The sequence below is a fragment of the Jaculus jaculus genome, chromosome 12, assembly GCF_020740685.1.
Source record: "Jaculus jaculus isolate mJacJac1 chromosome 12, mJacJac1.mat.Y.cur, whole genome shotgun sequence".
In the NCBI taxonomy this organism is placed as follows: Eukaryota; Metazoa; Chordata; class Mammalia; order Rodentia; family Dipodidae; genus Jaculus; species Jaculus jaculus.
This window is the reverse complement of record NC_059113.1, coordinates 29,981,173-29,995,660: the sequence shown is the minus strand read 5'-3', so window position 1 is coordinate 29,995,660 and position 14,488 is coordinate 29,981,173. Positions and strand designations below refer to the sequence as shown.

General features: G+C 43.0%; 2 protein-coding genes across 4 annotated transcripts in view; one reads left to right on the top strand and one right to left on the bottom strand.

Moving 5' to 3' along the window:
* Positions 1–604: 604 nt before the first annotated feature.
* Smim19 (small integral membrane protein 19) lies at positions 605–13,337 on the bottom strand. 2 transcript variants are annotated; one of them, XM_045130985.1, is made up of 4 exons: positions 13,120–13,337; positions 8,225–8,362; positions 5,265–5,389; positions 605–1,604 (listed from the first exon to the last, which is right to left on the bottom strand). In XM_045130985.1, exons 2-4 carry the CDS (start codon positions 8,356–8,358, stop codon positions 1,540–1,542), a joined length of 324 nt encoding a protein of 107 aa, XP_044986920.1. In that variant the 5' UTR covers positions 8,359–8,362; positions 13,120–13,337; the 3' UTR covers positions 605–1,539. The 2 variants fall into 2 exon arrangements, with proteins under 2 accessions (XP_044986920.1, XP_044986921.1); XM_045130986.1 differs by lacking the exon at positions 13,120–13,337 and adding an exon at positions 12,738–12,928.
* Positions 12,410–14,488, top strand: part of Slc20a2 (solute carrier family 20 member 2) — a 110,046-nt gene continuing 107,967 nt past the window's right edge. The window contains exon 1 of one of the 2 annotated variants that reach the window (XM_045130982.1): positions 12,410–12,429. The gene's annotated coding sequence lies outside the window, so the exon portion shown is untranslated. Of the gene's footprint in view, positions 12,430–13,201; positions 13,316–14,488 lie in introns of those variants that run through there. The other variant, XM_045130978.1, reaches the window with a different exon arrangement.

Genomic DNA, 14,488 nt, shown 5'->3' with positions numbered 1-14,488 from the left:
GCTGAGGCAGAAGGGTATCAAGTTTGTGGCCAGCCTGGTCTACATACAAGACTCTCTCACAAAAACAAAACAATACAAATGAAAATGGTTCTAAAAATGATTGTCTAACTCTTTAAAATTAAGAGTAGGGCCTGGAGAGATGTCTTAGCAGTTAGCCTAAGCCTGTGAAGCCTAGGAACTCATGTTCTTAGATTCCACATAAGGCAGATGCACAAGGTGACACAAGGTTGCACATGTGCACGAGGGGGTGCACACATCTGAAGTCGGATTGCAGTGGCTGGAGACCATGGTGTGCCAATTTTCTCTAGCTTGTGTTAAAAAAAAAAAAAGGTCATCTGTTGGGCTTGCTTCAAAAAACAGTTAAGAATAGCTTTTAAGGGCTGGAGAGATGGCTCAGAGGTTAAGGCACTTGCCTGTGAAACCTAAGGACCCAGGTTTGATTCCCTGGTACTCATGTAAACCAGATACACAAGGTGGCACATGCCATCTGGAGTTCCTTTGCAGTGACTAGAGGCTCTGGTATGCCCATTCTCTCTCTCTCAAGTAAATAAATAAAATATTAAAACAATAGCACTTAATATATGTGTATAAAATGGAAACAAAGTAAAAATTAAAGAATAGCTTTACTTTGTGGAGATGGTTCATCAGTGATGTGTTCTATGCACAAACACGAGGACCTGAACTTAGATGCCCAGCACCCACACAAAAAGTCACAGAATAGCTTCAATTCAAAACCACAGCCTTTGAATTATACAGGCAGTTGAATTCCCTATCATTACATATTTATTTGAATAAATGGGAAAAATTAGGTAAAAATATTTCATTGTATAGACAAATGGTACAAGACAGGTAGGCCTTCGGCACACATGCTTAAGTACAAGAAACTAGACAGTAACAGTGACATTTCCTGAAAGCAAGAGGCATCCTTTTGTCTAACAGCCTGGCCCCAGTGTGGCTCACGCAGCCTCATGGTGGCAGTGAAACTGGGGAAATCAGAATCGAACTCAAACCATGCCTGGGAAGAGGATTAAGGGAGCAAGTGCACTTACGGAAGGCTCCGTGCAGAGACTGCAGGTCCTGTGGTGTACCACACACGTCCCAAAGAAGGAAAGTCCGCTAATTCAATGAGAGCCATTGACAATGGTAATAAGCCAAGAGCAATGACTACACTTTCACACTTGAACTTTGCCAAAATAATCTAGTCAAGGTGTCATAACCTCCAGAATTCTTGCTTCCAAAGATATGTTTTTACTTTCCATTGATTGTGTCCTGAAGACATCACAGGGCCACATAGAGGAAAGTGACCATTTCTGGTCACAGAGTGTCTTCTGAGCCTTTTGTACTTAAGCAACAAGTCCTGGAAGATGCAATTGAATAGAAAGCAAAACAAAAAAATATAAAAATAATAATAAAAAAGATATGTCCTAAGTAAAATGATTTTATCCAGACAAGTGTTTCACACAATGTTCATGATTTAGTGGAGGGATGAGGAGCTGCTGCCGCCCGGCTTCATGGCCCTTCTGCTGCTTGCTTTAAGGTTCACTCCAAGGACAGCTGCACACTGTCAGCCTGGCTCTGCGGCTGCTGACACTCGTACTTTCTTGCTACAAACAGACCAAGAAAGAGACAGTAAGTAAACTATGAAATTACTAGCTAACATCATTATTCATAAATTGTGGTTGAATTTATTATTTATTTCTTAAGGAATTAAGTTAGAATTAAGCAATTCCATTTCTTTAGAGAAAGTTAATTATATTTCACAATATTCTAATTTCTTGGAACTGCTTATATGTACATTTTAGAATTATTATTATTATTATTATTAATGTGTTAGGATTGCTCAGAACTTTGAAATATAGGATAGACACTAAATAAGCTATTAATTTTTCTAATTTCCTTCTTTCTTATTATTTCCACCTTTTAAAATTATATTTCAACTTATAAGCCTAAAAGACTTACAATTAGTGGCAAAAACATGCAATTCTTTTTCTTACCAATAAATATTTATTGAAGAAAAACTATCTTAACCTGAAACTAGAAATGATATGGAGCTAAAATTCCTTGTGAATACCACTCAACTGTTTAGCTTTTGACCTTTCACCTTCTTCCTTGAAGCTTTTACTAGCCAAGACAGAACAGTTGTTGCTGTTACTCAGGAGGATATAGATTTTTGTGGTCTAAAGCTTAAAACTTTGGGGGTTCTCTTTAAGAAAGATAATTTGGGTTTGCTGGCTCCTTTTGGACCAGCAGACTTTCTCTGGACAAGACATACTGTAAACATTAAGAACAGTCCTTCATATTGGGACTCATAAAAGTGTGCAAACACATATATGAATTCTTGTTGATGAGGCTGATGGTTTCCAAAGATGTCCACATTCCAGGTACCATAGTCTGTGACTATGTTGCTTCATAGGGCAAAAAGAACTTCAAGGGTATGATTCAGGTGAGGACTTTGAGATAGGAAGAGTAATCATACCAGCCCTTAAAGATCAATGAACCTGTCCTGGCTAAATATACAAAGAGAGAGAAACATGACATGGAAATATACATGGTGTTCTTGGCTTTCAAGATGGAGGAATGAGCTCATGCACCAAAGAATGTGAGCACCTTTCGTAGTTTGAAAAGATAGGGAAGAGATCCCCATAGCCCCCAGGGAAATTAAAACTGCTTTCAAGCCCAGTGATGTGTCTGTAGGACTCCTAACTTACAAAGCTGCTAAACAGTGCATTTGTATTATTTAAGCCACTAAATTTATGGTAATTTGTTACAGCAACAATAGAAAACTAATATACTCTGTAAGCAGTAATTCTGATAAATTTTATGTCATTCCTATTGTAAAAAAAAATATGTAGAATGGGTTTGCTGTTGTATCTGCTATATCATACAATGTATTTCCGGTAAGAGAGTTATCTTGAAGAGGCAATAGTGAAAACTTAATTTTTTTTTTTTTTTGAGACAAACTGAACCTTCGACTCACTCTACCTCAGCTTCCCAGGTATTACAATTATAGGTAGGTACCACTGTAGCTGGCTCATGAAAACTTAACTTTTAAAAAATTATTTATTTGCAAGGGGTGGAGAGAAAATGGATGCACCAGGGTCCTTACCACTGCAAACAAATTCCAGATGCATATACCACCTTGTGCATCTGACTTTCTATCTGCACTGGGGAAGCAAACCCAGGTTGTTAGGCTTTACAGGCAAATACCTTAACTACTGAGACATCATCTACCCAGCCCTGATGCTTTATTTTTTAAATTAGGAAATATATATTACATAAAAGTTAGCATTTGCACCATCTTTAGGTGCACAACTAAATGGCATAAGGACATTTACAAGTGTGCAAACATCACACTAATCCACAGAACTTTTTATCACCCCCAAGTCAACTCTCCCCATGAGATGAGCTCTCCATACATCTCTTTCTCCAGCCTCTGACAATCACTCTTTTAGTTTTTGTTTTTATGATTTGCCTCTTATAAGTGAAGTGGTTCAATATTTGTCTTAAAATTTTTTGTGTATTTAAGACAGATGGCGGGGGGGGGGGAGAGAAAGAGAAAGTGAGAGAATGGGCATGCCAGGGCCTCCTGTCACTCACTTGAGCTCCAGGACTAGGGAATCCAACCAGGGTTGACAGACTTTGCAAGCACTCCCCTTTAACCACTGAACCATCTCCCTAGCCCCAATATTTGCACTTTTTATGACTGGCTAATTGCACTTAGCAGTGTCTTCAAGGTTCATCCATGCTGTATCAGAGACCAGATTCCCCTTCCTCTGAAAGGCTGAGTGACATTCTGTTGTACGTATATACTACCTTTTGTTTGTCCATTCATCTGCCAAGGACTTTTCAGACCTTTCGTCTTTTGGCTACTGTGAAGAATGTGGCTAATTAAACTTTGTTTCTTCTTTGGGGCTGAGAGCAGGTACACATTCATTCACATGATAGAAATGTAAAAGGAACAAAGGAGTAAATAGAGAAAACTGTGTCTCCCTCCTACCTAGTAATCCTATAGCTACCTTCCCAGTTCACCAAAGAAACCACTGTTACTAATTCTGAGGATGGAATTTATGCTGAGGATTTTTTTCCAAGTTCAACTTGACTGAAATATATGCAGCTGGTTCTCTCTATCCTAAGCCACACACTATAGCTACTTACCACCAGGGGCCTAGCTCAGCAGTATAACTCTTAGTTACCATGCTCAAGGGCCTGATTTTAATCCCCAGCACCACAAGAAATAAAACACAATCGGAAACACAACAAACAACTATTTGCAAGCATTCACATTGTGTTCAGTAATGTAAGTACACTAGAGATGATGCATATAGGGATTACATGAAATATGCCATTTTATAAAAGGAACTTGAGTATCTTATATATACCTTTTCTATTTTTCCCCTTAAGTCCCACTAGGCTTGAATATCTACCAGGAACATCTTGTTGATCATCCTGCCTTGCTTCATTATGTGTATGCACACATAATTAAATTTTTACTGTGGATGCTTTTCTCTAAAATGTTCCTTTTTCCTTAGACGCCAGTGATGGTCAAGGCAAGGGAGCTCAGTGAGCTGGTACGTCTCCCCAGGCTTCCTCCCATGTCTGCCTTTGTATTATACAGAGATAATAAAAGGGATGTTTTGCTTGTTTAATTACAGCAGGGGCATCCTAGTATAGTTGCATCTTGCTTTTCTTAATACACTATGAAAATCACACTTCAGACTTTACAATAATGACATCAAAGGCTATAATTTAAATATGCAATTCATCCAGTTTCAATTTTGTTTCTTCTTCACAGCCTGGGAGTGACCAGTACCACAGGACATGTTAGAATTGTCCAGATATGGCTTCTGGCCTACACTACTTTGGTGTGCAGTGATTGGCTACTTCACTCCTACCTTACAGGAGGGGACATGCAAAGGAGGAAAATTAGAACAGGAAGAGACAGCAGTCTTAGCTGCTGGTTGAAATCTCAATTTCCACAAAATTATAAAAATATGGTCACTTCCCAGGGTCTTGAAAGACCTCATGCAGCACTAAGTGTGACATCAGTAACTGCATGCTAAACTGCTCATGTTGGGCATCTGATCAAAGGTACTAAGTTGTTCTAACCAGATTTTTCTTTTATAACGCTTTGTTAATTGGACTGAATTCTAGAAAATCTATTTTAAACATTCTTTCTTCCTATCTATCTATCTATCTATCTATCTATCTATCTATCTATCATCTATCTATCTATTTACCTACAGCTCAGCACAGACTATACTTACAAATGGAATACATTTCCAGCTGTTGTCGTAAACGGATTTTGCTCATTGTGTCATAAAAGCTGGGCTCTGACAAAGTCTCTTCTGTAGGTGGTATGCTAAAAATCCTCATAATTTTCCTTTTATTCCTGAAACACAAAACCAGTGTAGGTTTGTTTTGATACCTATGTGACTGTAATGTTCTCACAATACATTTAAAGCACTTAAAAGCATACTATATCTGTTTCATTTCTGACTTCTCTTTGTGAGATACTTCCTTGAGTCAAGTGTTCTATTTTTCACTAAAAGTATGAGTGTGGCCATCCATGAGATGCTATGGAGCAATGAGGCAAAATACTAGACATATCCATTTAGTGTAATGCACTGGGGTCCCTTCATGAAAATCCCTCTCAATCACTAAAAGAGCCAAGGATCATTTAACAAAGATGCACAAACAAGAAACAATTTCATTGCTCCTTCTTTGCATGTCAGCCAAATAAAGATGAAATTATTAAGGTGAAATATACACTGACTGTGAGCAGACCTTAATTTAGGAAATCCATAGATAAAAATGTTTCTTAAACGTACTGCATGGTGGGGACATATTTTTAAAAATAAGAACACTGGCTCTGCTTTTAAAATAAAAATAGGGAAGAGGTGGCAGCTTTTTTTTTTTTTAAATTTTTTTTTTTTTGTTCATTTTTTATTTATTTATTTGAGAGCGACAGACATAGAGAGAAAGACAGATAGAGGGAGAGAGAGAGAATGGGCGCGCCAGGGCTTCCAGCCACTGCAAACGAACTCCAGACGCGTGCGCCCCCTTGTGCATCTGGCTAACGTGGGACCTGGGGAGCCGAGCCTCGAACCGGGGTCCTTAGGCTTCACAGGCAAGCGCTTAACCGCTAAGCCATCTCTCCAGCCCCTTTTTTTTTTTTTAAGGAAAGCTTATCACTTGCACGTGGGTCAGTGATGACATGCGGCAGATGGCCAGCTGCAGGACCGACACGTGGCTCAGAGGGGCCACTGTGTGAACCTGACGAGAGTGCGCTCCAAACTATCCCTAAACCAAACAACTTCTGAAGTGTTAATTATTACAAACTATTAAATAGCTTTTTAACTTTGGTAGGGTGCCCTAGAGTATGTGCTTGTGAACAAATGCAACTTGGCCCAACTGATACGGCTTTTCCTTTACACTTTGTTTTATGTTTACTTTATTTATTTATTCTTTTTTTTTTTTTTTTTTTTTTGAGGTAGGGTCTCACTCTAGCCCAGGCTGACCTGGAATTCACTATGTAGTCTCAGGGTGGCCTCAAACTCATTGCAATCCTCCTACCTCTGCCTCCTGAGTGCTGGGATTAAAGGTGTGCGCCACTATGCCTGGCTTCTATTTTTATTTTTGAGAGGCAGATAGAGAGAGAATGGGTATGCCAGGGCCTCTAGTCACTGCAAACAAACTTCAGACGCATGCATTACCTTGTGCATCTGGCTTACATGGGTACTGGAGAATCAAACCTGGGCCCTTAGGCTTCCCACACAAATGCCTTAACCACTAAGCCATCACTCCTTTGTGCTATATTTTATTATTATTATATTATTTGAATATTTTTATTTACTTATTTTCAAGGAGAAAGAGAATGAATGAGAATGTGTTTGCCAAGGCCTCCTGCCTCTGCAAATGAACTTGAGACACATGTGCCACTTTTTGCATCTGGCTTTATGTGAATATTGGAGAATCGAACTCAGGCTATCTGGCTTTGCAAGCAAGTGCCTTAACCACTGAACCATCTCTCCATCCCTGCTCTTCCTCTTTAACTATACCCTTCTCATTGTTACTGCTGCTGCTATCTTACTGTAGTTAAGGGAAAGGAGCCTGGAAGTGTGAAAGAGGGCAGTTAGTTTAAACTACACTAGGAACTGAGGCAGGAGAATGTTCATTACTAATTTGGATGATACAGAAAGATAAATAGCAAGTTCCTTGTTCTTATGGAATAAAAAAATAATTTATTTGCACATGTGTTATGAGTGTGAGTGGATGGGTGCACCAGGGCCTCTTGCTGTTGCAAAAGAATGCTAGACACTCGCACCAATTTTTGTGTCCAGCTTACATGGGTGGCTTGGGAATTGAACCAGGCCAGCAGCTTTTACAATTAAATACCTTTAAAGGCTTAGCCATCTCCCAAGCTCTAGGAATTTTTCAAAAGACTAGGGAAGTAATAACAGAAGAGCAATGTTGTTTATAAGTTCCATGATAGTACAAAAATCCAAGGAAAGGATACAATGGGCAGAGAGATTTGCTGAGTATATAGCAGTTAATGTTTCTGCATTCCAAGGACTTGGGACCAAAAATGTACTCAATGCAAAGTGAAAATGAACCCAAACTGAAAACAAGATCGGCTATAGTAACAGTGATGGCACCAGAGGTTTGGAGCAGCTGGCCCGACACCCAGAGTTGAAGATGTAGTTCTTCAAACAAACCTTGGTCACTGGAGATGAAGCTAGAGTGAAGCATAGACAAGACCTCAGAGGAAATCTCTTTCATGCATTCAAATTAGATTTTTAAAACACACAAGGGATCTGGGGAGGTAGCTCAATTGGTAAAGAGCTTGCCTCACATGCTCAAGGTCCTGAGTTCTATCCCCAGTACCCACGTAAAATGCTGGGAGGTAGTATGCTTCTGGAGTCCTAGTGCTGGGAAGGCCGAGATGGGGAGATCCCTAAAGCTTGCTGGCCAGCTAGTCTCACCTAATTGGTAAGCTTCAGGCCAATGACAGAGACCCAGGCTCACAAAAGTGGTGGGTGGCATTCCTGAAGATAATACCTGAAGTTGTCCTCTGGCCTCCACATCTGCAGGCACACTTGTGCATGCATACCTGTCTACACACATGAGCTCACATGCATACACACATGACACCACTTACAAATGTACATGCAAAAATAACTAAAAACTAAAAAGCCCACAACTCTGTAACACCTGTGGGACTTACCTCTTGGCATACATGAAGAGGCCGAAGCTGACAAGGATCACTATCAAGTAGACATTGGTGGCCTCATTCCATGCTTCATGAACAGTGTAATCAATAGAGCCATCATCACCCATCACACCGTAGCTGCCAGCCATGGAGCTATGAGAAAAAAGGAAGTAGCATTGGCAAAGATACAGCCTGATGGCCAAATCTGGCCCACTGCCTGTTTTCATGTGACCCACAGACAAAGAATGATTTAACATTTCTAAATGGGTACACATAAAACTCACTTAAAATTCTTTTTGGGGCCGGGTGTGGTGGTGCACGCCTTTAATCCCAGCACTCAGGAGGCAGAGATAGGAGGATTGCCGTGGGTTCAAGGCCACCCTGAGACTACATAGTGAATTCCAGGTAAGCCTGGACTACAGTGAAACCCTACCTCGAAAAACCAAGACAAAAACAAAAAAATTCTTTTTGGGGGTGCTGGCAATGGAACCCAGGGTCTCACACATGCTAACACACTCTCTGACACTGAGCTACCCTGCTAATACACTTTAAATCATTGTTTAAGTACCTATATAATATCTTCAGTTTCCTTAAGTGTCCACAGAACCTAAATATTTTCAACCTATCCATTTTAAGACAAAGTTCACTGACCCTTGATTTAAGTCATAAAGGTGTATGCCACACATTTGCCCTATTTTTTAATTTGAAATATTACAGCCCTTATAAAAGGGTTGAAACATGGAATTAAAAAATAATATTGATAAAAGGATATAAACTGAAATGCTGTAGTTTCTAAACTGAATGTATCACTCAGATAGATAAAACCAACAAATTCCTTTAAAATCCTATACCAAACAATAGCTGGGATGCTAGAAGACATGCTGTTCTCATGATAGCAGCCTAGACAAGAGGGCCTATGCTAACTGCTCTTGAGCTGGGTCTAGTGTTGGCTTACAGGCCAGACTTGGCTGAAACAAACTATGGGATAAAAAGTTACTCTTTGCTACTTATTTATGGAAATACATTCTTTGGACCATCCAGAGAATCACAAGTGTATTAAATAGCAAGTAAAAAAGGTTTCTTGTTTGTGTTTGAGAAATTGATTGATTTTTCTTTCCCTTAAAGAGCAAGCTCCTCCCTTGTGTTGAACAGCTTAGCAGTTAAGGCGCTTGCCTGCAAAGCCTAAGGACCCAGGTTCAATTCCACAGTACCTATGTAAGCCAGGTACACGTGGTGGTCCATGCATCTGGAGTTCATTTGCAGTGGCTGGAGGTCCTGAAGTGCGCAAATGCTCGCTCACGCTCGCGCTCTCTCTCTCTCACGCTTGCGCTCTCTCTCTCTCTCTACCCCTTTCCCTTTCTCTCTCTCAAATAAATAAATAAAACTTAAAATTTTGTTTTGTTTTGCTTTTTTAAAAAAATTATTTATTTATTTATTTGAGAGCGAAAGACACAGAGAGAAAGACAGATACAGGGAGAGAGAGAATGGGCGCACCAGGGCTTCCAGCCTCTGCAAACGAACTCCAGACGCATGCGCCCCCTTGTGCATCTGGCTAACGTGGGACCTGGGGAACTGAGCCTCGAACCAGGCTTCACAGGCAAGTGCTTAACCGCTAAGCCATCTCTCCAGCCCTGGTTTTTGGTTTTTTGAGGTAGGGTCTCACTGTAGCTCAGGCTGACCTGGAATTTACTATGAAGTCTCAGGGTGGCTTGAACTCATAGCAATCCTCCTACCTCTGCCTCCCAAGTGCTATGATTAAAGGCGTGAGCCATCACGCCCAGCTTGAAAAAAAAGTTAAAATCTAAATACAATGAAATATGAAAGTGTTTTAGACACTATACCAAAAAAAAAAAAAAAAAAGCAGAACAAATGATAGGTGGGGTACTGTAGTTTCTAAGATTAAGACAGCCATTGTTTTAATACCAAGAAAAGAAGCATCTATAATGTCTAAGAAATTGTTTTGCTAGGCTGTTTACAATGAAGGAACTGCAGAAATTCTGTGGAAGCATCTTGCAGTCCATCCTACCATCTGTGCAGATACTCATTAATGTGATTTCCCCTACTTAATTATAAATTACATGTATAAAGCATGTAATAAGCATGCATAAACTATGGAATAATAAATATGTATCAACTACAGAAGGAAATTTCAGTACAGGTCTGCTTCTAAGCCAGGAGGTATGTTTTTCCTCTGACATATGAACTCTATGTCAGATGTCTGGAGACCTACTGTGCTTGCTCTTTTAAAGTGATGATCACCAGTAATTTTTTAAACTTAAACTCTTGACTTTGAAGACTAGTTTGTCTAAAATATCTATTGATCCTGATGGATATAAACCCTGTTCTTATAAAAACAAGTTTTGGCTAAGAGACAATGAGAAAGACTTAATTATAAAGGATTTGTAAGTTCAAGATCTACATATTAGCATAGACCCAATTCTTAGATATTAATGATTAGCTATGGGTTTCAGTCTGAGTGGAAGCCTAGGTAGAATATTATTATTAATTCCTATCCTTTAAAAGTCAACTCCATAGGCTGCAGAGATGGCTAAGTGGTTAAGGTGTTTGCCTGTGAAGCCTAAGAACCCAGGTTCAATTCCCCGGTACCCACTTAAGCTAGCGGCACAGGCTTCTGGAGTTGTTTGCAGTGGCTGGAGGACCTGGCATGCCCATTCTTTTTCTGCCTCTCCCTCTTTATCTCTCCCTCTTTCTGCCTTTCAAATAAAGAAAATATTTTTTAAAACCTCAACTCCAGAGGTTCATTGAATTTTGAGAATGAGTCATAGTAAGTAATCAGCCTACTTTAGAGATAGAGACTTACAGAAGATCAGACACTATAATTATATTCGATTTATGGAATTTTACCATGGTTGATGCCAGAATGTTAAAATAACAGTAACTATGATCAGGTTTGGGAGGAGGGACATTTTAAGTGTCCGATATGAGATGCTGCAAGACCAGGCAATAATGTGGCAACAGTGTGAGCTCTGAGGATCAGGAGTTGCTAACAAACTGGGAAATAAATGGAGCAATACGGTGAGGGCCACTAGGACACTCCCAGATGCATTATGTGACAGCTGACCCATGTTTCCCACCTGCTCTCCAATGCTGCAATGGACCTGAACCTGGTTAATTTCTCCCATCAACTTCTGACAAAATCCTATTTATGTGCCACTTAGTAAATGATACATTCCTACCCAGAGTTTGATTTCCTCTCACTATAAATATGCCGTATCTTAATGAAAAACTTTTAGATGGAAAAATAAATTCTTTTCTATGCCAAGGGACGTACTTAGAAAAAGACTGCAAATTACTGCTGACCCAGTGGTAGAAAAAAAAAAGTTAACCTGAATTATATAACATATTATACAACTTGAATGCTATGCAATGACAGTTTCACAGTCTCAGGGATATGCACTTATTTTAGGAGCGTAGTTGTGAAAGATCTGCACCCCGGGTAGGTCTTCCCAGGAAATTCTGTCATGAGCAACAGCATGCTTTATAAAAGTGGCAGGAATAAGGAGTGGTGTAGTTCAGTCTCATAGTGCAGATACATGGCCCACATGTGGCCTGAACTTTGACCTCTCCTCCCAGCATGCTTCAGGCTACCCAAGTGTGCTCAGACATGTGCCCCAAGATATCTATGAATGCAGCCCAACACATGTGTAGATGACATCATGTTGTGATGCTAAAAAGCTGAACACCCCTGTAAGTAAAATGCTCAATGATCCATGCCTGGCAAACTGATACTCCAGTAAGTTTATCAGTAGTCCTGTGCTTGGATGGCTGCTATTCAAGACTCGAGAAAAGTGACCCTTTCCCACAGTTGTCCTGTGATGGAATGCTTGAACTACTCTCTCAGTGGGAGGACGCTAGGATGAGCTGAACTAAGTCCCAAGGAAACATGAGTCTGCAGAGATAAAGCTGCCAAAATGTCCACCGGGGCTTGGTTTCAGGTTGACCCAACCTTGAAGTGGAAAAATAAGTCCTTTTCGAATAAATCACGTGACAGTATGCCGAGTTCTGATTTTTGAGTTCTACCCTGTCTACACACTTGCCCCATTGCTGGAATATTATTTTGGCCTCTCAACTTGCACCTTGTTCATTTTTATTTTTCTTCCTGACAGAAATTCTGCTTTTGAACCACACCATTCCTATCAACAAAATCCCACTACACAAAGTAAGATTTTCTTTCTGCAGGATACTCCAAAACACTAAAGGTATGCGTGTGGGGGGGGGGAGGGTTGGGGAAGGGGATGAGCTAAAGGACCTTCACTGGACAGACAGGAGGAAAGGGACATGGGAGGAGGCCTCTGGGGAGCGCAACACACATGCTCTTAAATTTCCCACAACGAATTTGCAGGGAGGCACTGCAGCTCCATGATTATTATTATTCTATACCAGAGGAAGGGGATGGGGGGAAGAGAGTGGTAACAGGTGGCAAGCAGGGGTTATGTGACCGCCAAGAGCACACCAGCCTGGAAATGGAGCGACAAGAGGGCTGTCCCCATACATGTGATGCCCAAACCTGTCGTCCTCCAGCCAGGAGCCTGACCCCGTGAGAGATCAGGCTCCCGGTGCAAGCAAACAGCAGTCAAGCCGGTGTAGAACAGTCCTCTCCGGCCGGTGGTCAGGATCGCGGGGTGGGGTGTGTGTGTGTGTGATGGGCAGGGTGTCCATCCAGGTGGCCGCGCGCAATGGCACCTCCAGAGCCCCTGGGCGGGTGCTGCGGACGATCCCCCCTCCCCCCCCCCACCGCCGCCGCCGCCGCCGCCGCCGCCGCCGCCGCCGCGGGCTAAGCGAGGCGGGCGGCGACCTCGGCGGGCCCCGCGGGGCGGGGCGGGGCGGGACGGGGCGGGGCCCGGTGACGCGGCGGCGGGGCCGGAGCTGGCGGGGCCGCGGGCACTCACGCGGCGGGCTGCGGAGGTACAGCGAGGGACGCCGGCGCCGCTCGCTAGCTCGGGAGGCTTCCTCTCCGGGAACGGGGGGGGTGTGTGTGGGGAGGGCAGGGCCGACGCTGGGGGCCGGTGACCGAGCGGATGCGGACGACTTCTGCTGCGTCATTTCCTGCCGGCCCGTCGGTTTCCGGATGCAGCCAGGAGCCAGGTTTTTTTTTTTTTTTTTGGGTTTCCCTCCCTCCCCGACACCCCCCACTGCGCGCCCCTTTTTTTTTTTTTCTTTCCTTTCCTTCAGGATTTGAAGGCGAGACTCAGCGGCGGCCCCGACGCCGCCGTGGCTCGGCGTGACCGGACGGCCGTCCCTCACGTCTCCCGCGGCCACGCACGGCGGCGCGGCGCTCGGCGAGTGTGTGCGGAAGCGGGCGGGAAGCTGCGCCGGGTCCCCACCCGGGTCCGCCCCGCCCCGCCCCCTGGCGGCCCGCGTGGGAGGGGCGTCCGCGCGCGCGGGGGTGCGAGTGCGCGTGCGCGTGCCGGTGTGCGAGTGCGCGTGCGCGCGCGGGTGTGCGTGGGTCGCGGGGCGCTCAGCCTCGTCCTCGCTCCCTCCCTCCCGCCTCCGTTCCTTCCTTCCTCCTCCGTTCCTTTCCTTCCTCCGCCGGAGGGACCGGGTCTCGGGCCGAGTCCGCGCGCACCTGAGGGCCAGCCCCGGCGCCCCTCAGCGGACCGAGGCTGCGAGGCCGAGGCCAGTGAAGCGCTTTGAACCAACGTGGATGACGGGGCCGGGCTGCTGTCGGGGTGGTTTTTAGTTCGGATGACTTTTGTGATATTGAAAGAAGGCGGAGATTTGAAACTTTTGGGTTTTCTAGGGATGAGGCAGGTAGTGGAGTCGGGATTTCAGCACCAGTAGGGAAGTGATGGATTCCCCCCCCCTTTCCCCTCCCCCCGGGTTTGGTGCAGCCATTGCAAATTAAAGGGAACGCTTTATCCCACGTGCTTGAGGTCTTAGCTAGTGTAATTTGTGATTCTGAGCGAGGTCTCCAGGATCAGCCCGACTGCCAGTTGCAGTTCATACTAGGCCACGTACTGGTTCCGTTTTTAATTTGGTGAGCGGAGATAAGAGCTAACACTTAATGCTATATACCCTTTGGCAAGTTAACTCTTGTCTTTTGGGGTCCTTTTCTACAGACTCACCTCTGACTACATTAGGGCTATTGGTGCAGTAATGCAACACGATTCTTTACAATGTTGTATATATATTTGCTTACGTATATTATATATCCATAAAAACGTTCATAACTTTTAACCATTTAGTTGGAATCTAAAGTTAGGAAATTAAGAATAATAATAATAATGTTGAGTACTACTTGTTTGCCAGGACTGCTTC